We start from the raw sequence: 24,039 nt of genomic DNA, 5'->3' as shown, positions 1-24,039 counted from the left end.
TCCAATATTCTTTACATTTCGAGGGTACAGCTCTAAAATGGTGTTCGCAGGCTGGCCGCTAGTTAGTACACCGGACCGAACCTATTGGTAACTCTCTAGGAGGCTTCTGGATCAGCTAGTGTATAATCTTGCTACCTCTACTCTGCCAGATAGTGACTGGAGGGAGTCCGAGTAGTGTGTATGCGGGGAGCATTGTCGAGGCCACGTTATGTCAAGGATCTGGGTATATTCTTACCACGTGTACGCCATATCCAAAAATTTCATTACTTCATACAGCATATCCCACCCACTTTTTCTTACTATTGAATACACCATGAATTGTCAAACTAATAGAGCAAGCTTATCTGCGAAAAGATCTAAACCTTCCAAGCACTTCCTAATTCATTTCACAAATATACGTGGTCTCAATTCTAATCTCAACGATGTCCATTTCCACTTGCAGTATACCTAACCCCATGTACTTTTTCTGACAGAATCTCAGTTATCGGTTGATTCAACTACTGCTCATCTCAGATGCCCAAATTATTCGCTGTATGATTCCTTTCGCCTCAAACGTGGTACTTGTGCATATGTCCATTCTGATATTCCCTGTCAGAGACTTGGCAATTTGGAATCTCCTCTCTTGGCAATTTGGAATCTCCTCTCTTTGTTCTTCTCTGGCTTAAAATCTCTCTACCTCATTGTGTCAAATTCATCTGTTGTCTCTACCGTTCTCCCAACTCCACTAATCACTTGGAGCTCTTTGACTTCCTCTCTTTGCAACTTGACTTTCTCCAGTCCAATTTTCCTAACAGTGAGGTAATTTTCCTTGGTGATTTTAATGTTCACAACTCCAGCTGGCTTCCGTTTTCTAGTCACACCGACCCAGCAGGTCGAGATGCTGAGGCTTTTGCAATTACTAATGACCTAGCACAGATTGTTCATTTACCTACAAGAATACCGGACAATCCTAATCATACAGCCAATACGCTTGATCTTTTTCTCACAAACAACCCTTCTAAGTACACGGTCGAAGTGAGAGGTCCTTTAGGAACTTCAGATCACAACTTGGTGATTGTCTCTTCTCCAATGGAACCTTTATCTCATGGCTATTCCCAACCTCGTGTTGTTTGGCATTACAAGAATGCAAAATGGGATGACCTGCGAGACTTCTTTTCTTTGGTCGGATTACTGTTTCAAAAGTTCTGATGTCAACGTTTGCTCAGATCATGTCAGTGAAATTATTCTTGCAGGAATGGAATCCATTATCCCACACTCCACTTTAAAATCTCGTCCTTTATCTAAACCTTGGTTTTCCAATAAATGTGCTAAGGCTGTTCATCAAGAGAAGAATGTTGCATATCATAATTGGCTTGTTTCTAATTCTTCAGTTTCATTTTCTGCCTACACCAAAGCTCGCAACAATTGTAAAGCAGTTATTAATCAGTCCAAACTAGAGTTTGAACAGGCTAAGAGTAGAAAACTTGCTTCTTGCCCTAATGGTAGCCGAGCATTCTGGTCTCTTGCCAACGCTATTGGCTGCAACTTTTGCCCATCTCTGCTCCCACCTCTGTCCAAACCAAATGGTTCTGTTGTCACTTCAGCCAAGGATAAAGCTGACCTTCTAGCATCCCATTTTTCTTCCAGCTCATGTATTAATGATCTTGGTAAAACACCTCCCATCATTCCTAACACGCTCCATTCAATGCCTCCTGTGGTCTTCTGTCAAAAGGATATCAGAAGGATTTTGATGAATCTTGATGCTAAGAAAGCTCCAGGTCCTGATGGTATTTCTCCACTTGTTCTCAAAACCTGTGCTCCTGAACTTACACCTATTCTTTGCCAACTTTTTTCACTTTCTTATTCCAAAGGTGTTTTTCCTTCTGCTTGGATATGTGCTCATATCCAGCCAGTTCCTAAAAAGGGTGACAAATCCCTCCCATCCAATTATCGTCCCATTGCAATTACTTCTACTCTTCTAAAGTAATGGAGAAATCAATTAACCGCCAACTTTTAAACTACCTAGAAACCTTCCGTCTGATCAACAATCGCCAGTATGGATTCCGTCAGTGTCAATCCACTGGTGATATTCTGGCTTATGTTACCCATTTATGGACTAATTTAATGGAAAGGTTCGGTGAGACACAAGTAGTTGCTCTTGACATCTCAAAGGCTTTTGATCGTGTTTGGCATAAAGGTCTTCTAAACAAGCTTCCATCTTATGGTTTGCCAACTGTTTTTAGTAATTGGTTATCCAGTTTTCTTTCTGTTCGCTCACTGAGGGTGATGGTAGATGACTCTCTGTCTTCTAACTTCACCACTAATGCCGGTGTCCCCCAAGGTTCAGTTCTTTCCCCCACTCTTTTCCTCTTGTATATTAATGACCTTCTTCCATTGACTGGAAATCCTATCCATAGTTTTGCTGATGATAGCACATTGCATTCCACTTTCCATTTTGAGAAACCTTGTCCTGCTCAATCAGCTACAACTTCTCGAAAATCTGCTACCAATTCCTTAAATGCCGATCTTCAGGTAATTCTCCAGTGGGGCAAAGACAACTTAGTTGATTTCAACCCTTCTAAAACTCAGTCTTGTCTTATATCTCGCAAAAAGATTCTTCTGCTCCTATGCTTACCTTTAGTGACACTCCGATTTCTAGGCAAATGATATATCTCTTTTGGGGATTACCCTGACTTCTAATCTCTCTTGGCACAAGCACATTACAAATATTGCTTCCTCTGCATCTAAAAAACTTGGTTTTCTCTTTCGCTCTTGGTGTTACTTTTCTTCCAAACAGTTGCTCACTCTGTATAAATCTCAAATCCGCCCTGCCATGGAATATTGTTCCCACATCTGGGGTGGTGTCCCCAGAACCTCTCTCAGGCTTCTTGATTCCATTCAGAAGAGGGCAGTTAGGTTAATTAATGATTCATCTCTAACAGAGTCTCTCCACTCGCTTTCTCATAGACGTACTGTTTCTGCTGCATGCCTCTTCTACAGATACTTCCATGGGCACTGTTCTTCTGAATTGGCTTCTATAATTCCCGCTCTATCTTTCAAAACAGTCCGAACATGTGCCGCCACCAGCCAACATCCATTTACTGTCCAACTTCAAACCCACAGAACCAACTTTTCATCTTCCTCATTTATTCATTCAACTGCCATTTTCTGGAACAACCTTCCTTCATAAGTATTTCCTGAAAATTACAATCTACAGAAGTTCAAGTTCAATGTCAACAAATATCTTCTTTCGTCTTCTCAACCTCCAACCACGGTACTAAGTACTATAGGTTCTAATACCTCTCGTGTTTGGGGTTCACATAAAAAAAAAAAAAAAAAAAGACCAGGTTGCAAGGATAATTGTTCATGAACTGTATTACAGATACAAACCTCAGGTCATATCAGAGACCACTACTCACAAACTATACTGGGACCGTGCCATAACAACAGACAAGATGATCCCACACAACATAACCCTCATAGCCCAGACATAACTCTCATCAACAAGAAGGAAATGGCTACCTACTCTACCCAATTGACATAGCGGTGCCCAACACCAGAAATCTCCAGAAACCTATGAGGAAAATATCAGGAAATACACAGACCTGAGACAGAAAGTCAAAGAGATGTAGCATATGGAACATGTAATGATCATCCTGATCACCATATCAACCACCAGCATGGTGATAAAAGGCTTCCCAGAGAACACATATATGGAACCCCAGAAAGCCACAATCCTGAACACCTGTACGACAGTCGGAGTTCTTCAAACAACAGTAATAATATTAATAATAGTAACCGGACACAACCAACTACCCCATGCACTTGGTAGCAGTACCCATCACAGGACAGAAAAAAATCCATAAAGGAGAAAAAGTTTTTATTAATAATAATAAATAAAATAAATTTTCTGTTTATACTCCGGGACGACCAAACGGTCAGAGGAGTTTACAAGATACACAGAATACAAGAAAGAGCACCGTATTCAGCAGTCACGGGCTTGAACCCCGGTATAATACAATAGAATATCTGGAAATCTAGACTCGATTTTAAAAAAATGTATGCTGCAATACTCTCAAACAGGTGTGTGTGTGTGTGTGTGTGTATATATATATATATATATTTAGTACATCTCAAAATATGTAATAAATTTAAATTTGAGAGTATAAACCAGAGCTATGGTGCACAATACATTCTACGTCGATTTCAATATTTGAGAAGAATAACAGAAATTTACCTCAATATGATATGTAGAACACTTCCTTTTGATACTCTCCAGAAATTAAAATGAATATAACAAATGTACAAGTTAGTGCATTTGCATCATTTCTGTACATAGCCAACTACATAAATAGTTATAAATTGGCATCATTAAGTATATTTCATATTGTGAATATCTTCACAATGAGTTGCCATGGTATTGCACTACCTCGAATAAGTAATGCTTCACCACAGGAGCAGACTATTGTTACTTATTCTCAGTAGATACCATCACCCATACGGCACCATTTTGGAGCTTATTGACTCCTCATCAGTGATGACAACCGAGTTGCGAAGTATAAATCCACAATATGAGAGATGCCTGATGGTGTGGAGTAATTTATATTACAGTATAGTTTAGTAAATGATGCAAATACACTAACTTGTACATTAGTTAAACTATTTACGTAACCTGAGGCTTTAGCCCTAAACTATACCATAATGAATATAACATTAACGCAAAATGATTACAGTAAAAAATAAATTGAAAACAATTAAAAAATCAATTGGCAATTAAAAATTAATTAAAAAATTAATTTAAAAAGTTTAACTTAAATTTTGAAAAACGATTTTCCTTTCTTTGATAGTATAAACCAGAGCTATTGTGCTCAATACGTTCTACATTGATTTCAATATTTGTAGAAGAATAAGAGAAATCCAGTAATGCTGCAATGATTTACTAACTGAGCAGTTAATTGCCTGTTCGAGATTAGCATATTTTGATCTCTCTACCTTTCTCAAGTCTTACTTCAGTAAGGAAAATAAAGGAAAGTAAGGAAAAGGAAGAAAAATCGTTTTTCAAAACTTTTTAAATTAATTTTTAATTGTGTTCAATTGGTTTATTAATTGTTTTCAATTTATTTTTAACTGTAATCATTTTGCATTAATGTTATATTAGTTTTATTCGTTTATGTTCATTATATTAGTTTCCTGTTCTATGTATCATATTGCGGTAAATTTCTCTTATTCTTCTACAAGTAATAAATTTAAAAAAAAAACAAATATAATATAACACATAATACAGTAAAATGTCAATATAACAAAAGCCAGAGTAAAAAAATATTTATAAAGAAGTCAGTTCCCATCCTTTGGCAATTTACTATGCATTTTTACATAAAAGTGTTTCATTTAAAGAAATATTAATGTAATGAAAATATCAGTTTAGTGGAATAAAAATTCATACTTCTACAAAAAAATAAAAACATTATAATGAAATTTGATAACACAAAATCCTTAAACGATACTGTGTACACTAGTCTTTGCCATCCAGTAATGCTGCAATGATTTACTAACTGAGCAGTTAATTGCCTGTTCAAGATTAGCAGATTTTGATCTCTCTACCTTTCTAGTCTAACTTCAGTAATTTGAAAATGGAAATTATTGTTCTGACATTTACATGAATTCATTAAACTGACGCTTCACTCCATATGGGTGGTTACAAAATGTTTTTCGACTTAAAAAAAAAAAAAAGCTGTAATGCTGAAACTATGTCTTGCCAAGAAATGATTTTTTGCCTTGTTAACAGTTTGCTCTAGAGCAGGGGTCGGCAACCTTTTTTGAGTGAAGAACCATATTTGATTTAATTTTAGAAAAAAAGAATTCGAAGAGCCACAGCACCTCAGCTCAAGCTGGATGAAGGGAGAAGGGGGAGTTTTTTTAAGAAATGGAATGGAGTGGGAAGGTGTTTTATTAAAAAAATATATTTTTAGAGATATTATTTATTAATACTGAAAAAACGTAACAAACATCAAGTTAGGTACGAATTAATGACTTTTGCCACTGAACTTCTTGAGCGAATCTCTCAACATCAGGCGACGTAATTTTCATCTTTAGACATGCTGAGAGATTCTCATTATCCAGAAGGTTTCTTGATTTATTTTTAATATAGTTCAGTGTTCTCCCCAGAAAATTTTGCCAGCCAGGTGGCATTATGAAGTAACCGGTTGGGGAAGTGTAATACTTGGCAATATAAAGTTTTCTGCTATTTATAAATGTGACTTAAGCCATCATGAGAAAAAATTAATTGCATAATTTAACATTATATGCTCCTGTCGCATTGATCTCTATTGCATAGTATGTTCGAATTAATATTGATCGAGATCGGTGAGCAGTACCATACAGTACCACGAGAATTGCTTAAATTTTAGCCAGGCGGTGCACTCATTCGACAGGTCCTGGGGAAAACAGTAGTTTATGTTGGAAAATATTTGCTCGCAGAAATACGTAGCTTGTACATGTGGGCTAAAAGTTAAAGAGCTGCAGGTTGCCGATTCCTGCTCTAGAGACTCCCCCAAGACAAAAAAATTAGTTCCAAGAAATGACCAGTAGTATGGCGAGACACCATTTCTTCTTTTTGTACTATATTTACTAATCTAAATTCTTAACGGTTTTTGGAATTATTAAAATACTTGAGCTAACTGAGGCTTTCTTTTTAATCTTCGCTTTCACCTTTAGAGCACTAAGTAGTATAATGGTTTTGTCCTTATACTTACTTATAAGTAGACATTGAATTATATGCACTAAAAAACATAGGTCAAATATGCACCAAAATATATTAAATATGCACCAAAATGCTAATATAATATATGCACTACAATTTTTACATTTATTACTCATTTATTAAAATTAATTGAAACACAATTTGTTTGTATTCAACATTTTAAATAAAACCATTTATGAAAAGCTTTAAGATATTTTTTAAAAGTTTTTGCCTTTCAAATTCACTTGGAATAATTTTTGCAACAATACACATTAATATATTTCTCAAAGTGATCCACTGTAAATTTGTAGTGTTTATCATCCAAGATCATTTTATACACAGAGAATGACCTTTCTATTTCTATGGAAGTGACTGGGCTGTATTTAAAAATGTGAGCTTTTGAAGCCTCTAGTCGAAATGGAAGTTGAATTCCTTTCCCATATATGAATTCACAAATTTTCCTTAAAGTGAGTTCTCAGTTCTTTTCTAAAAAAATATTATTGTATTTTGTTGTTATTTCTTCTCCTACGCCTCCAGGCAGCGTTTAAATTTGCAATTCATCTTTTTCCATCTCTCCAATTGTGCTACTTAAGGACATGTATAACTAAACGTGAAGCCTCATGTTTCATGTTCAGTTATGCAACTAGGTAACCAGCTGAAATGAGTCTGAATGAGCAATAAATGTTTTCTAGTCAAAGAAACAGAAAGCATTGCCTTAGCACTACCAATACCCTCTGAATGCAGACTATCCAAGGAATCAACAAATTCTTTTATAGAATTAAAATTTTTAACATAAAACAACACTGCTTGTAACTATGTTCCCCATCTTGTAAGAACAGGATCAGGCGGGATAGGAAGAGTAGTCTTTCCTCAATTTGAATCTATTCCTTCTCAGGTTCTTAATCTCAGCATGCAGAAGTATCCCATCAGCATTGAGCCTGTTCAAACCATTCAAGGCCTTATACACCTCAATCTCAAATCTACTCTACCATGGAATATTGTTCCCACATCTGGGATGGTGTCTTCAAAACCTCTCTCTGGCTTTTAGACTCCATTCAATAGAGGGCTGTCAATTAATGATCCATTTCTTATAAAATCTCTCCAATTTCTGTCTCATAGACGTTCTGTTTCTGCTCCATGCCTTTTTTTACCGTCTCCACAAAATAGATTCCTTCTACCTACAAGTGTGAGCCATGCTGATAAATATTTCCCCCAAAGACCCTTGTAGAGTCCTTCAAGTCACAAGTTAATCCACAAAGCTTTCAGCATATGATCTCGCCTATCATGTCTGGGCAGAATTGTGGACACACATGCATTCTGACTTAACACATGGCTTGGTTTTGGTTTTTTTTTTTAGGAGCATTAGCAATTAAGGCCATATTGCTCAGGGGATATGCGGCAGTCATTCCCTGACCTTTCCGCATCCTCCGTATTTGGTGGTCACGGGCTCGAACCCCGGTCTAATCAAGAAGCGTGTGCTACGCACCGCCACTCCTGCCCACCTGGCTACGGAGGCGCCTTTTAACGCATGGCAGTTTATCAGCATAGTCCTATATTTATCCAACAAATAGCCAAGTCATGTTCATTTAATATCATTAGTCCACACATGAATAATAATGCTCTCTTTTCTTTCCTTAAAATAAGACAATCTGTTGGTGACATTATCAACTGCTGTCCCACCAAGCACAACTTGGTTCTATTCCATCTATCTTTGTTACAAAGTATGCTATCCATTTCCTAAACTAAATCTTCTTCAACCAGAGGAGTATGCACTTGTCTATTCTGTTCTGGCAGGTCACAAGATATCAGGTACACTCCTTATAACAGGGGCAAAGAAAAGAATCATCAGTTGAGCATGCATTTAACATTTTTTGAGCGTACTATACTGACCCTAGACTACATGCCAGAGTCTATACAACTGATAAAATCATGACTCATACCAGAAATGCCGCAAGCATTTCCATTTGAGTCATGATATCCTTGGACAATGTATTGATAGTAGTTAGGTTAGCAACAGTAAATATTATGACATAAGTTTTTTTTTTTTTTTTTTATCAAATGAACCTTTAATTGTGAAGCACTGCTTGAACCCAACCTCTAAATGAAGTTATGAGAAAAGGTCCATATAATCCATCTTAAGTACCATTGTTTGATTAGTATCACTACTATATTTTTTTTCAAATCCTTACAAAGTCAGCTTCGTGCTTAATGAAAGTAAAATGTTTACATATTATATAAGTACGTCCTAACAAGGATATAGTTTATTTTATCTGAGTCATAATAAATTCTAGAATCACATAACTTTCAACATTGGCTCTCAACTTGAGGGGAAAATACAATCATCTTAAGCAAAATACAAATGCTGATAGGGTTAAACACAACCGACTTTAACAACATTGCAGAAAACAAGTTAAATTCATTTAAATTAAAACAAATTAGTCAAAAGACAAAAATGGATTTTCAGATGACAGTCAAAGTGGGAAGATGTGCCTTCCAGAAGTTACCTTGTTCTTGTGATTATATTCTTGTGGATTATAAGGTACAGATATCCCTCAACTTAAAACAAGGGTCTATTCCACCATTTCGGCCATGAATCTAATTTCATACAAAATTATTAAGGCCATACAAATTCATAACGAAAAATAATAAACATATATTACCTAAATGTTAATGTACTTTATTTCTTTTAAACTTTATTTCATATACATATGTATGCGTATATAATAAATTAAAATAACTGGAAAAGGCAATCATCTTCTTAATCATTTTCATCATCTATATTCCTTCTTGAAAAAGACATCGGTCCATCTTGAAGTTTATCAGCAAGGGAGGTAGAAGTGCTATGTTTTTTAAAAAAATATGTCCAATTTTATCTAAATGGTTTGCTTTTTCTTATCATTGCAAATTTCTCAAATAAATGCAAGAGCTTCCTGAATTAAACAGTTTACCTTTGAGAATTGAGAATCTTTCAGTATTTAAGTCAATATTTTCAAATTTTTGCATTCCATCATTTATTTGGCTAAAGGCTGCACCCATTTTGTTGAGCACAAACGTTTTAGGAGGTTCTTCTTTTTGTTCTTCAAGCTCTCCCTCATCTTGTGCAACTTGCTGTGCCCTGAGCCCTAAGCTAACAAAAGCTACTGGCCAAAACTTTTGTCCATATCTACTCCCTCCTCTATCAAAACTGGATGGTTCTATTGCCACCTCAGCTAAAGATAAAGCTGACCTGCTAGCATCCTACTTTTCTTCTAACTTGTGTATTGATAATCTTGGTAAACTCCCTCCTACAATTCCCAGTACATGTCATTCAATGTTTCCTGTGGTCTTCCGTCAAAAGGATGTTAATATTTTCAGCAGTCTTGATGCCAAAAAAGTATTTCTCTACTTGTTCTTAAAACCTATGATCCCGAGCTTACTCCAGTTCTGTGTCACCTTTTTAAACTTTCTTATTCCACCGGTGCTATCCCTTCTTGGAAAATTTGCTCATATCCAGGCAGTTCCTAAAAAGGGTGATAAATCCCTCCCATTGTATCGTCACATTGTACTTCTACTTTTTCTAAAGTAATGGAGAAATCTATCAACTGCAAACTCCTGAACTATCTAGAAACCTTCCATCTGATCAATGACTGCCAGTAAGGATTCTGTCAGTGTCAATCCACTGGTGATATACTGGTTTAAGTTACTCATCTATGGACAAGTTCAATGGAAAAGTTTGGCAAAACTCAAGCAGTTGCTCTTGACATTTCAAAGGCTTTTGACAGTGTCTGGCATAAAGGTTTTCTAAATAAGCTTCCATCTTATGGTTTGCTAAGTGTTTTCTGTAATTGAGCATCCGGTTTTATCTCTGACCACTGTGGGTCAGGGCAAATGGCTCTCTTTCTTCACTAATGCTGGTGTTCCCCAAGGTTCAATTCTTTCTCCCACTCTTTCCTATCCATAGTTTTTCTTATGATAGCAAGTTGCATTCCATCTTACAGTTTGAGAAACCTTGCCTGCACAAACAGTTTCAACCTCTAGAATATCCATTACCAATTCCTCAAATGCAGTAATCCTCCAGTCAGGCAAAGATAACTTAGTTGATTTCAATCCTTCTAAAACTCAGTCCTCTCTTATATCTTGCAAAAAGGATTATTCTGCTCCTATGCTTATCTTCAATGACATTCAAATTTCTAAACAAGATCACTTATCTCTATTAGGGATTGCCCTGACTTCTCATCTCTCTTGGCATAAGCACATCACAAATATTGCTTCCTCTGCATATAAAAAACTAGATTTTCCCCTTTTGCTCCCGACATTACAAATCTACCCTACAAGGGAATATTCCATTCTCTGTCTCAGAGACACTCAGTTTCTGCTGCATGCTTCTTCTATAGATACATCCATGGGCACTGTTCTTCTGAATTGGCTTCTCTAATTTCTTCTCTCTCTCTCTCTCTCTCTCTCTCTCTCTCTCTCTCTTCCAAACCAGTCCGAACACATGCCATAACCAGTCAGCATCCTTTTACTGTTAAACTTCAAACTCCCAGAACCAACTTTTCGTCTTCCTCATTTATTTAGACTTCCATTTTCTGGAACAACCATTCTTTATGCATATTTACTGAAAATTACAATCCACAGAAAAATTCAAGCCTAATTTTAACAGCTATCTTCTTTCATCTTCACAACCTTCAACCCACACACAGTACTAACTACTATAGGTTCTAATAACTTTCATGCTTGGAATTTTCATTAAAAAAAAAAATATATGGCTAATTTAATAATGCAACTTTTTTTTAAGTCTTATTTTAACCAATGGAGCTGGGTAAAAAATAAAATAACTGATCAAAAATCCAAGTATTGAGAAAATATACAGAGTTAACATATGGAAACAATGACAAGAGGATATATATATCACAAATGAGAAAATAAAAATTTTTGGGACAACATTCAATCAAAATTAGGTGCAACAAACTTAAGGTCGTATGAACATGTAGAAATATGGGAAAATGGAAATTAGACAAAAGATATTTGAAGCAAAGATGTCAAGTAAGGATTGGAGGAAAGAGTGATTACTCCAAATTGGGTTAAAGATCTACCAGGAAATGGATAACATGGAAGAAAATAAAGAATAGAAACATGATAGTAGAGAAGGAATGATCTGTATTATCATAGTGAACTGTAAACTTGGTAAAACAGATTTAGATGATGATGATATATGTTTATATACAATGCAAATTTTTAAATTAAAAGTATAAAGTCCATTAACAGAAGCGTCATTATAAAATATAACTTTCTACTTTTTCAACAAAGCAGGTTTTCTAGTTTTCATTAAATTATAATTGATTCTTTTCAATAACAGTCACAGTACTACACTACTTACCTTAGAACTAATGTGACCTTTATCTGCAGCCTTAGCAGTATTGTACAAGTAGGACCTGCATGCATTCAGTGTTGTGTACATATCAGCAAGCTTTCCTTGAATCAGCTGCAATAACATAAAAGGTATAAAGCAAATTTTAATCTACAGGGTGATTCAAAATTATAAACACTTTAACTTACATACCTCTCAAATGTTTGCTTTTAATAGCTAAAATATGTATATACAGGGGGTGGAAAAAATAATGGAAACACCAGATATGAAAGTAGTAGTTTTGTAATGTATTTACGAACATACAGTGATGATTTTTTTTTGTTTTGTTTGCTTGCAGATAGTACTGTGAAGGAAAGACAATAAACCTGATGATTACGTAGAAGTGATGTAAAAGGTTATGTAGAGGTGGTTTAGCAGGGGCATCAGTCACTAAACCTGCTGATTTGTTTAAGGTATCCAGAACAACTGTATTGAAGTGATGTCTACATTTATCATATGGCTAAACAAAATCTGAAAGGATGAATTGGCAGAAAATTAATGCTGACTGAAGGAGACCACACCAATACACAGAGCCAGATGTGTCCAACCTTGGTTTGAAGAGCATGAAACAGTGGCTAAGCATTCCCCATGGACTGCACAAAGCTCCATTGTTCTTGCACGTATTATTTAATTTAGAAAGAAATTACCTCTGTTTTATTCCATGATACTTCTTTAATCTAAAAACACTGAACATTAACACCATTAAACACCACTTCCTATTAATAATTATAAATACAAGTGTGCCTAAATAGTACCCATCCTTTTTATTTAGTAATCAGCCAAATTAACTATAAAATTGCTTATGAAATCCAACATCAACACTTTTGATAAGAAAATAAGAGAAACTGGAAACACTATGAATTTTTTCCACTAAAACACTATGAATTTTTTCCACTAAAACACTACAAAAGCCTTTCCACTAAAATATAATAAAAACCTTCCCTTAAGTCAAACTAAAACTGTGATTCTGTCTTTGTCAGTGGTAGGGATAAAAATGAGAATATATTTCTGAAAAGTGTGCATATATCTGCATTAAATACTCCAGGCATAATATATTATGAGTTTAAAATGCACTATAAAATATTGGTGTAAATATACCACAGTGAACTTATTTTTCATTATGAGTTCACTATGGTTATGATGAGTATATGATGAGAGCCCTGTCGATCAATTCGGCCCTGGAGAGATTGTGCAAGGCTCAAGGAGTAGAATTTTTTCAGCCTGGTCTATACTTGTTAACAGGAGAGACTGCTTCTACAGGGATGGGATACACTTAAATAGAAAGGGTGCAAGAATATTTGCTGATGCTATCGAGACAGTGTTAGGTGGGTCGGAAAACTGCTAGATTGGAGGGGATACAAGGACTAATAGATTAACAGTAGCCACTGGCAGAGGTGAAAGTGATTCTTGCACTGCTTCTATTGGAATGAGCCGCAGCCTGGAAAATAAGATTCAGGATATTTCAGAGACTGCTGGGAATCATTGGGGTACAAATAAACATATAGGTTGTGTTAGAGTAGCTAAAAAAAAGAACAGGTGCATGTATACTTGCATGTACACCAATGCTAGGAGTTTAGTAAATAAATTTGATGAATTTGAGGTATTGCTCAAAACATCAAAGGCAGATATTGTGAGGATTTCAGAGACGTGGTGTCACACAGATATAAGGAATGCAGAATGGAATTTGGGGAGTACAATGTCTACAGAAAGGATAGACAGGATAGGAAGGGAGGAGGGGGTTATGCTATTAGTTAAGAAATACATAAAATCCAAGGAAGTGAAGCCAGTCGACATTGCTGGACAGTGCAGTGTCGAGTCAGTTTGGTGTGACATAAACATTGGGAGATCAAAATTGAGAGTAGGAGTGTGCTATAGGATTAATGACTGTGATGAGTATAATAAGAAACTGTACGGGGAAATAGAGTGGGCCAGTAAATCAGAGTCTTATAGTGGGGGATTTTAATTTCCCAGATATTGACTGGAATTTGGGGGCTGGTCACTTACACACTAGCAAGGCTTTTGTGGATTTATTGGATGATTGTTTTCTACATTAGCATGTTCGGGAGGCAACTAGAGGGAGTAATACTCTTGATTTGATTATCAGTAGTGATTCTTCATGCATTAAGAATCTGCAGGTAAATGAACCACTAGGTGGCAGTGATCACAGTGTGCTGAAGTGGGATTTACTCAAAGAGGTAACTACCATTAGGGGTAAAGGGAAGGGTTATTGCTTTCGTAAAGGCGACTACGATGGACTGAGACAGTATTTATATTCTATACAGTGGGACCAACTGATGATGTTACCAACAGCAAATTCAAAATGGGAAGCATTCAAAGAACTTATCTTGAAAGCTACTAGGCTTTACATACCAACTAAGAAATATTGTTCAAGGTTTAGGCCTAAGTGGATGTCAGATGAACTAATGAGACATATGGCAGAGAAGACAAATGCATGGGATACATACAAATTAACACATGACACAGAAGCCTATGATAGATACAAGTTGATCTGTAACCAAGTTACAAAGGAGGTTAGGCAGGCAAAGGCAGATTAAGAGAAATCTTTGGCAAGGGATGCAAAGAAAAACAGCAAAGAGTTCTTTACTTATGTAAACTCTAGAAGGAAGGGGATGAATCAGATTGGTCCACTTGATATCGATGGGTCAACTGTTGATGATCCTACTCAGGTAGCTAACAAACTGAATGAATATTTTGCATCGACATTCACACATGAGGAGTTATTCAGCGAGGGGAATGCCAGAGGTGTATTCAACTCTGGCAGTAAGCTAGAGAATCTTGTAATAACTGAGATTAAAGTGGAGGAGAAATTGTTGAAGATAAATACAAGAAAGGCACCTGAGGTGGATGGGATCTATCCAGTTATATTAAAGGAGGCAGCAAAGGAAGTAAGCAAACCCTTAGCCATAATTATGAGAGCTTCCTTGGACTCAGGGGAAGTACCCATGGACTGGAGATGTGCAAATGTGACCCCAATTCACAAAGGAGGATCAAAGGGCGACACAAGTAATTATAGACCTGTTAGTTTAACTTCTGTTTCTGGAAAATTAATGGAGGCACTGGTTAAAGAAGCACTGCAGGATCATCTAGACAAGACTTCAGTTATAGCTCAGACACAGCATGGTTTTGTTAAGGGGAAGTCTTGCCTGACCAATTTGATTGGATACTATGATGCAGTCACAAAAGAACTGGATGCAGGGAATAACTTTGATATTATATACTTGGATCTTAGAAAGGCTTTTGATACTGTTGCACATGGAAGACTGCTACACAAATTGGAGCAGTGTGACATTGGAGGCAAATTGCTGCTATGGATAAAGGGGTGGTTGAGGGGGAGAAGACAGAGAGTGGTAATCAATGGACACTGCTCATCGTGGACTAATGTTATTAGTGGAGTCCCTCAGGGTTCAGTATTGGGTCCATTATTGTTTTCTGTATTTATAAATGATATTGATGATGGTATATCCAGCTTAATGTCCAAGTTTGCAGACGATACGAAGGTTGTCAGGGTTGTCAAGGACACTACTGACACTATGCTACTGCAACAGGATCTGGAAAGGTTGAGCAGATGGGCTGAGAGGTGGCAAATGAAGTTTAACATTGACAAATGTAAAGTATTACATATGGGAAACAGCAACCCCAGAGCAACGTATCAACTCTGTGGTACTACACTGACAGTGGTAGTGAATGAAAGGGACCTAGGGGTGGTTGTGCAGGCAGATATGAAGTTTTCTGAGCAGTGCAGACGGGCTGCAAGAGTAGCTCATGGTGTATTGTCGATGATATATAGGAATTTTTCTAGCAGGGATAAGAAGGTGATTATTCCCTTGTATAAGGCAATGGTCAGGCCACACCTAGAGTACTGTATACAGGTCTGGAGGCCTCATTTCAAGAAGGATGTGGAGATGCTGGAACGAGTACAGAGAAGGGCAACAAGATTAGTGATATCGATGCTCTTACGAAAAAACGCTTAAGTTTTGCAAATTACAGTGTCTGGGGACTAGGCACCGGTGAGGTGATCTGATAGAGGTGTACAAAGCCTTGAATGGTTTGAGCTTGCTCAATGCTGATAGGATTCTTCCTCTTGCTCAGAATAATCACCTGAGAGGGCATAAATTCAAATTGAGAAAAGACAGATGTAGGAGAGACGTGAGGAAATTTGCCTTTAGCCAGCGGGTGGTTGGTTGGTGGAATAGACTTCCATCCCTTGTCGTGGAAGTTGATAGCCTAAATAAGTTTAAGGCTCAGCTGGACAGGTATTTCGAACGAACAGAGGGGTGAAGTGGAAGTGGTTATTTTTTATTTATTTTTTTATTATTATTATTATTTTATTTAATTATTTTTTTTTTTTTTTTTGGCTGATGCTGCATAAGCTTGCTTTCTTGCATCAAATGCCTCTACTAATGCTAATGCTAATGGTTTATTTACACTAATATTTTATAACATATCTGAATTGAACAAAATTACTTTAAAAAAGGGGGGGGGGGAGTATCTCTCATAGGTATGAATAGTTCTGTGCATCTGACATAATAAATGGATAAAATAGAAATTATTTTAATATGTAGCAATTCCAAAATAAGAAATTTACAATAGTTAGAGTGATAGTCTGGCATGGAAATTAGGTCAAAATTAAAAATGTTAAAAAAAGGAATATGACATACTTTGCAAGCTCCAAGGCTGTAGAATGAGTAGAATTAACAGAATTTGAATGGTCGCCAGTTCTATGCAATAGAGTACATCAGTTTAACTGCTGTAATGATTAAATACAACCTAAGCATGTCACGTGATATATCATACTGTGCTTAAACATACTGTGCAGGTAGCACAGTGGTATTGTCACCGTCCACACCAGATGGAAAAGGCCCGGGTTTGAATCCCATCGATGACAGAAGAACTTTAATGGGCTTTTTCACTCCGTGGCTGAGTTAGTCAGTCTCAGGCATAGATAGCAAGGCAAATCAACCATAAAACACACACAATTTATGCACATAATACACAATGCATGGCAGATTAATTTAATTATTTGGGTGGCCTAAAAATAATAGTTTTGCTTAAACATAATGATTTTGTTATACAATACATCTTGCTATGTGGAAAATGATTTACCTAACTTCATGATATATGATAGCAGAATATGATATATGAATATGATAGCTATGTTGGAAGATTGTATTAAATTTGCTGATAAAAATGACAAGGCTTACTGTATATTTCTTTCTAGAAGACCTTACTATATTTGGAACAGATATTTTATCCTGCTAATAAAATTGTTTTTAAAACCATTAAATAATTGCTGAAACAAATTCCATCTGTTGTTGCAGAAGTTAGCATTAGCATAGGCACATGATGCAAGAAAGCAAGCTTATACAGCATCAGCCAAAAAAATAAATAAATAAAAACCTTTCCATTTCACCCATCCACTCCCTCCAAATATTTGTCTAGTTCTGTCTTGAATCTATTTAAGCTATCAACTTCTACAACAACAGATGGAAGTTTGTTCCAGCAATCAACCACCCACTGGCTAAAGGCAAACTTCCACACATCTATCCTACAACTGTCTTTCCTTAATTTGAATTTATGCCCTCTCAGGTTCTTAATCTGAGCAACAGGAAGAATCCCATCAGCATTGAGCATGCTCAAACCATTCAAAGCTTTATACACCTTAATCAGATCATCTCGCAGGTGCCTAGTCTACAGACACTGTAATTTGTGAAAATTTTGTCTCCTTACAATGTGCTAAATATTACTTAACGAAGCAGAACATCTGGTGCCTAGTGCCATGCCACATTCAAAACAAGTCCCTTAAATATTTCATCTTTCCCATTCATGCACACATACAGCATCCCTATGTATCTTGCCCACCTGTTTTATATTGCATGATACAAACATATGATGCTATGACTAAAGGAGTGCTCCATTTTGTGAAAAGGGTAGGTGTAGTTAATAAAGTGGCCACTTTAATAACTACATAATATCTGTAACAAATCATGCTCTAATAAAGGTTAAGTGCATTTTGATATAAATTTCTATCACAGCATGGTTTTTGCTATAAAATAAATTTATTGCTGTGGACTGACATTCTGTGGATTCTTGAACAGATAGGATATGCAAATGCTTTCTGATTATATTAGTTTTAATATTACTTTTAATACACAAAATTTGCTTAGCTTTTCATTACAACATGATTCATTGTGTGTGTGTGTGTGTGTGTGTGTGTGTGTGTGTGTGTTATACAGTAAGCATACTTTAGGAAGCTCTGTGATTATGATTTAAATGATTCTTCTTAATTATATAATTCTTCTCGATTATGATTCTTCCTGTGGATTATAAATAAAATAAAATTCTTGTATACAGTAATACCTCTGTTAACGAATCCTTTGGTAACGAAGCTCCTTTACAAGGAAGTCGGCAAAAAATGCCCTATGTCGCATGTGAAAGTTTGTAGTAGGGATTTTTGATGTACCTAGAACTCACTTCATGATATATGGAGCAGTGGTTAAGTGTCATTGATACCATGCATACCTACTGCAGTTGTTTTAATATATTTTATTAAATACGTAATTAAATAATAATTTCCAAGTATGTCACGAAAATTTAAAACAATATCTTTAGAAACCAAAATGCGGATTATAAGGAGAATAGAAGCTGGAGAAAAGAAATGCCATGTAGTGCAATCATTGGGGTTAGCACAATCAACTTTAAAAACAATTTTAATTAAAGCTGATACAGTTAAGCAGTCTGTGCTAAATTGTAGTGACATTAACGCATCCAAATTAACACACACACGTAGTAGCATTATAGAAAACATGGAAAAAATGTTAAGTGTTTGGGTAGATGATATGACACAGCATCATATGCCAGTCACCCAAGCAATAATTCAACACAAAGCATTAAACTTATTTAACCATTTAAAGGCCCAGGAAGCTGAGGAAACCACCGAGACTTTTGTGGCTTCTTGCGGTTGGTTTGAGAAATTCAAAAAAGGGCAAGAATTCATGCCGTTAAACTGAAGGGTGAGGCCGCAAATGCCAACATCCAGGCAACAGTAGAATTCCTGCACAACTGCAAGCCATAGAACAAGCAAAATACCCACAGAATTTGGCATTCAATGTGGATGAAAGTGGGCTATTCTGGAAACGCTCACCATCCAAAACTTTCATCTCCCGAGATGAGAAAAGAGCTTCCTGGTTTAAAGCAACCCTGGTGTCCAACGTTATTGCGAACGAAATAATTTCGAACCCAAGGCACTTTTGCTACTGAGTCACCAGGATTTGAAATGAGCCAAGATTTGAAGTATGCACCAGGTCATCCTTCAAATTTTGGCCCACTTCAAACATGCATTCCTGTTGAAGTTCTGTTCCTCCTGCCAAACAACTTCACAGCTACAACCAATGTATAAGGGCGTTATAGCAGCTTTTAAAGCCTACTATCTGAGACACACTTTTAGTCAACTGATTGAGGCAAATGATGAAACACAACAGTCGATCAATGATTTCTTGAAAAATTACATTATGAAAGCAATCAGCAATGTCAAAAAAGACTGGGATGAAGTGACAGATTAATGGTGTTTGGCGACGAATATGGCCCAATTTCTTTACAGAACATGATGGAGTAGAATGCGAAATTCCTGCAATTAGCACAGAAGTTATTCGAATGGCACACACAATAGGCTTTGCAGAAGTCGATGTAGCTGAAGTTCAGGATTTATTAAGTAGCCATGGTGAGACACTAACAAATGAGGAACTGCAAGAGTTAACAGAGCAACAAGTAAACAGTTGAGAAAATGAAGAGATTCCCCCCCCTAGAGAGGATATTAACAACAGAGACCTTGTCTAATTGTTTAAATGAAATGACTCACGCCTTAGATGTCTTATCAGAAAATGATCCCGATTTTCAACGAAGCTGTATTGTGAAGAGATCCGTTTTAACTTATGGCGAGATGTTATGCATTCGTGTAAAAAAAAAAAAAAACAGCCGACCCTAGATGCATTTTTGAAAAAGTCATCACTAGTGTTGTTTTGTGTTATTTAATAATATATTTTAAGTTTAAGTTTACTGTTTTACTTGACTCTTGTGAAGTTTTCTTTACTATTTTATAATATAATATGTATGTTCTCATTTCTAATAAATTTATTTTGAACAATTTGTACCTCTGTTTTAAGTATAGGAACATATCTGTGTTCATTTCTACCTCCGATAAAGAACTAAAGTACTGGAACGCATCTACTTTGTTAAGCGAGGTATTATTGTATTGTAAATAAAAGAAAAATCTTGCGGATTATAAATAAAAATGATTTCGGTTACAACTTTAATAGTTTTAATTTTTGCTTTTGCTTAATTTCTTTAATACCTTGTATTATTTAATTTCAGTAATTTTTTGAAGTTATTTTTCCTGCGACATTTTATAAATTTTATTCTTACCTTTTGTAAAGATAATTCGTGTAATTTACTCTCTTTTGGTATCATGTAAGTTCAAATTCTTAAGTTGAGTAGTAAATAAATTTTTGGTATCTTCAATAATTATTGTAATAATTTGAAAAGTATTATTTTATACTTTGTAAATTTAATTCTTGCCTTAACAATGGTTGCTACAAGATCCATTCTGTGCTTCATCACAAGATACCATGATTCAAATGGAAATGGCTGCAGGAAAATCCCAACGAGTCACGAGTTGATTGCTTGTACAGCTAATGGTATGTATTTGAAGGTCAATCTAATAGATATTCCTAGCTCAGATAGTGACTTCCATTTGTTTCCAATGCATGAGGAGTGTGCATTGATCTTAAATTAAAACTTGGAGAATTACTAGATTAATCAAGTCACAGAAGAAACAAACTGTACCACTAGACAAATAAAACTGGAGACCTACAAAGACATGAGTATCTATTGACCTGATAGGAGATGCATACTATGGACCTCAGAACAGAGAAGTGCATACTACTCTGGTTCAAAAGGATTTAGATTTATTGGAGAACTCTTGTCAAGGAAATGGGTAACAAAAAATTTACCGGTTCCTAAAACCCTAGTTGATAGTATCTGATGAGGACTGAAGGGATCTACACACCACTCTTTTCAGAACCCTCCAGTCTCTTTCCATCAAATTGTAGATTAGCATTAGTAGAGGCATTTGATGCAAGAAAGCAAGCTTATGCAGCATCAGCCAAAAAAAAAAAAAAACCCACTTCCACTTCACCCCTCTGTTCGTTCAAAATACCTGTCCAGCCGAGCCTTAAACTTATTTAGGCTATCAACCTCCACTACAAGGGATGGAAGTCTGTTCCACCAACCAACCACCCGCTGGCTAAAGGCAAATTTCCGCACGTCTATCCTACATCTGTCTTTCCTCAATTTGAATTTATGCCCTCTCAGGTGATTTTTCTGAGCTAGAGGAAGAATCCCATCAGCATTGAGCATGCTCAAACCATTCAAGGCTTTATACACCTCTATCAGATCACCTCGCTGGTGCCTAGTCTCCAGACACTGTAATTTGCAAAACTTAAGCCTTTCTTCGTAAGAGATTCAACCTGAACATTTACTGGCTGCAGCAGAACTATGACATTTCCCATTGGTGTTTATGTCAGCCACACTGTTGATCGAGCATGTAAATATGCTACAATGGCATGCTATTGTTGTTAAGGTTTAACGGCACAAGCAGTGCTATGACCAAATTGTTCTTTTTCAATTTAATATATAGATCAGGTTAATATCAGGTTTGCTTCATCTCCTATGGGGTTCTGAAGTGATAAAGGTTCTTGCAGCTTTTTGACAGATTTAAAAATTGAGCAACTAGCATTTTTATATGAACACAATCTATTAAAGTATGTTTACTATGAGTAGAAAGTTTCACTTTATACATTGAAAAGGGTTATCCCTGGTGAGAAGCTAAAGGTGTGCCAAATGGGTGTGACCAATATGCATTATGACAAGCACAGCTTCTCGTATATTCAGTCTGAAAGATGATTTCTGCAATTGCAGAAATCATGTTTCTTACTGAATCTCTCTCTGCGAAAGAGAACGAGAGTAGCCTTATGTAGGCGAAGTTTTTACTGATCCTGGAATAGAGAAGTTTTTTCTGTTTTATTAGCTTAAATTGGTATATTAACTTATTTTCTGGAATAGCTTTATATTCCTAGCTACGATACTTAGTTTAAAATTTAACTTATATAGAGATTTTGTAGGTATTACTTAGTATCGGTAAGGGTATCAAATCCACGTGTTACAAGTTGCAGCTCCGCTGAATGAGAAGTTTTTTAGTCATATTTAGCCACTTTATTGACCAATTTTTATACACCTGGTCGTCGACTTACGACCGGCCGCACTTACGACCACAAAAAAAAAATAATAATAATAATAAATTAATTAATCGATGACGGGAGGCCTGAAGACAGCACTAGGCACATACACCCAGTCACTCTCTCTCACATACACCCAGTCGCTTTCAAGTATCTGTTGTGTGTGGTGTATTAATTAAAATTCTACTGAAATACGCATAAAATGTTTAGTAAAAGGAAAATGACTTCATCTACATATACGCCAGCTAAAAAGTCAAGGAAAACTATTGATTTAGAGTGTAAAATGAAAATTATCCAGCAGTATGAAGGCGGAAAGAAAGTGAATACGATAGCATGTGACTTGAAGTTATCACATTCCACGGTATTGACGATACTTAAGGACAAAGAAAGAATTCGGGAAGCTGTGAAAGGTTCTGCACTTATTAAGTCTACAATTTTAACCAAACAACGACAGGAACCCATCCATGAAATGGAGAAATTGTTGTTTATATGGATGGAAGATTTAATACAAAAAAATACACCCATGAGCCTTCACACAGTGCAAGCAAAGGCTAGAAGTTTGTTTCAGTTTAAAATCACGCGCCGGAGACGATTACACAGAAGATTTTCAGGCTAGTACGGGGTGGTTGAAGCGTTTTTAAAAAATGATTTTCTTTGCATAATGTCTCTATAAATAAACATTTCCTACCTCAACCCAAGAACATGGCCCTGACGATGCACAACCCAGCACAAGCAAAGATTGAAAATTGATTTTGTAAATTTCATTTGTATTAATTTTTACATTAATTTTAGATTGTATTTTTGTGTTTACAGTACATTATGTACAATATAATTATAGATTGTAGTTTTGTTTTTTTATAAACAGTATGAATAATAAACCAATTAAAATGTAGAGAACGTTTGAATTTAACCTCATAGAGAGAGAGAGATAGCCTAGGCGTAGAAACGAAGGTATATTCAGTATCGCTAAGTAAAAGATAAAAACATTACTGTATTTAAAATGAAAAATAAAAGATTATAAAAATAAATCATAAAGATGATAAAAAGATTAGAAAGGTTAAAAAATACTGTTAATAAATATATGGCCGACATACGACCAGATCGACTTACGACCTGTCAGTCAGAACGGAAGTCGGTCGTAAGTCGACGACCAACTGTATTAAATTATTTTCTATAAGTAGCTTATAAACCTAGTCAGCATCCTTAGTTTATTCTGAATTGACACAGCGAGATTTGGAAGTAAATTACTACTTAAGTGTCCGTATATTTACCGTTCATAACTTGCTGCCATTGTTATACGATACAACGTTATATCCCGAACTAGATAGCGTTAGTATAGTATATAATATAATATTGTCAATTAATCAATAAAATCTATTAATCTTGTTAAACTTCAATGTCAATTAAATTGTACTTTTTAACTAAATACATATGACTTGGATTACAAACATAACATAATTAATTTATACATAACTTGATACAGAAGTTATACAAATGGAACTCGTAGATAATACTCAATACTGAAAAATGTATATAGCATTATAACTGTGTTGGGATACAAGTTTAGGGTTATAATTTTGTACTGAAATTGAAATTTTATTGAAATTAAATCGAAATCATGA

At 35.8% G+C, this 24,039-nt stretch overlaps 1 protein-coding gene across 1 annotated transcript in view; it reads right to left on the bottom strand.

The window, feature by feature from the left end:
• LOC150081659 (isovaleryl-CoA dehydrogenase, mitochondrial) overlaps positions 1–24,039 on the bottom strand; it is a 116,867-nt gene that overhangs the window by 19,890 nt on the left and 72,938 nt on the right. The window contains exon 10 of the mRNA XM_090380580.1: positions 12,078–12,182. Coding sequence (XP_090236706.1) covers positions 12,078–12,182 — 105 coding nt within the window. The remainder of the gene's footprint in view (positions 1–12,077; positions 12,183–24,039) is intronic.

Source organism: Mastigoproctus giganteus, chromosome 8 (genome assembly GCF_048544385.1).
Source record: "Mastigoproctus giganteus isolate SK-2022 chromosome 8, ASM4854438v1, whole genome shotgun sequence".
Classification (NCBI taxonomy): domain Eukaryota; kingdom Metazoa; phylum Arthropoda; class Arachnida; order Uropygi; family Thelyphonidae; genus Mastigoproctus; species Mastigoproctus giganteus.
The sequence above is the reverse complement of the archived record's forward strand: the minus strand, read 5'-3'. Positions and strand labels throughout refer to the sequence as shown.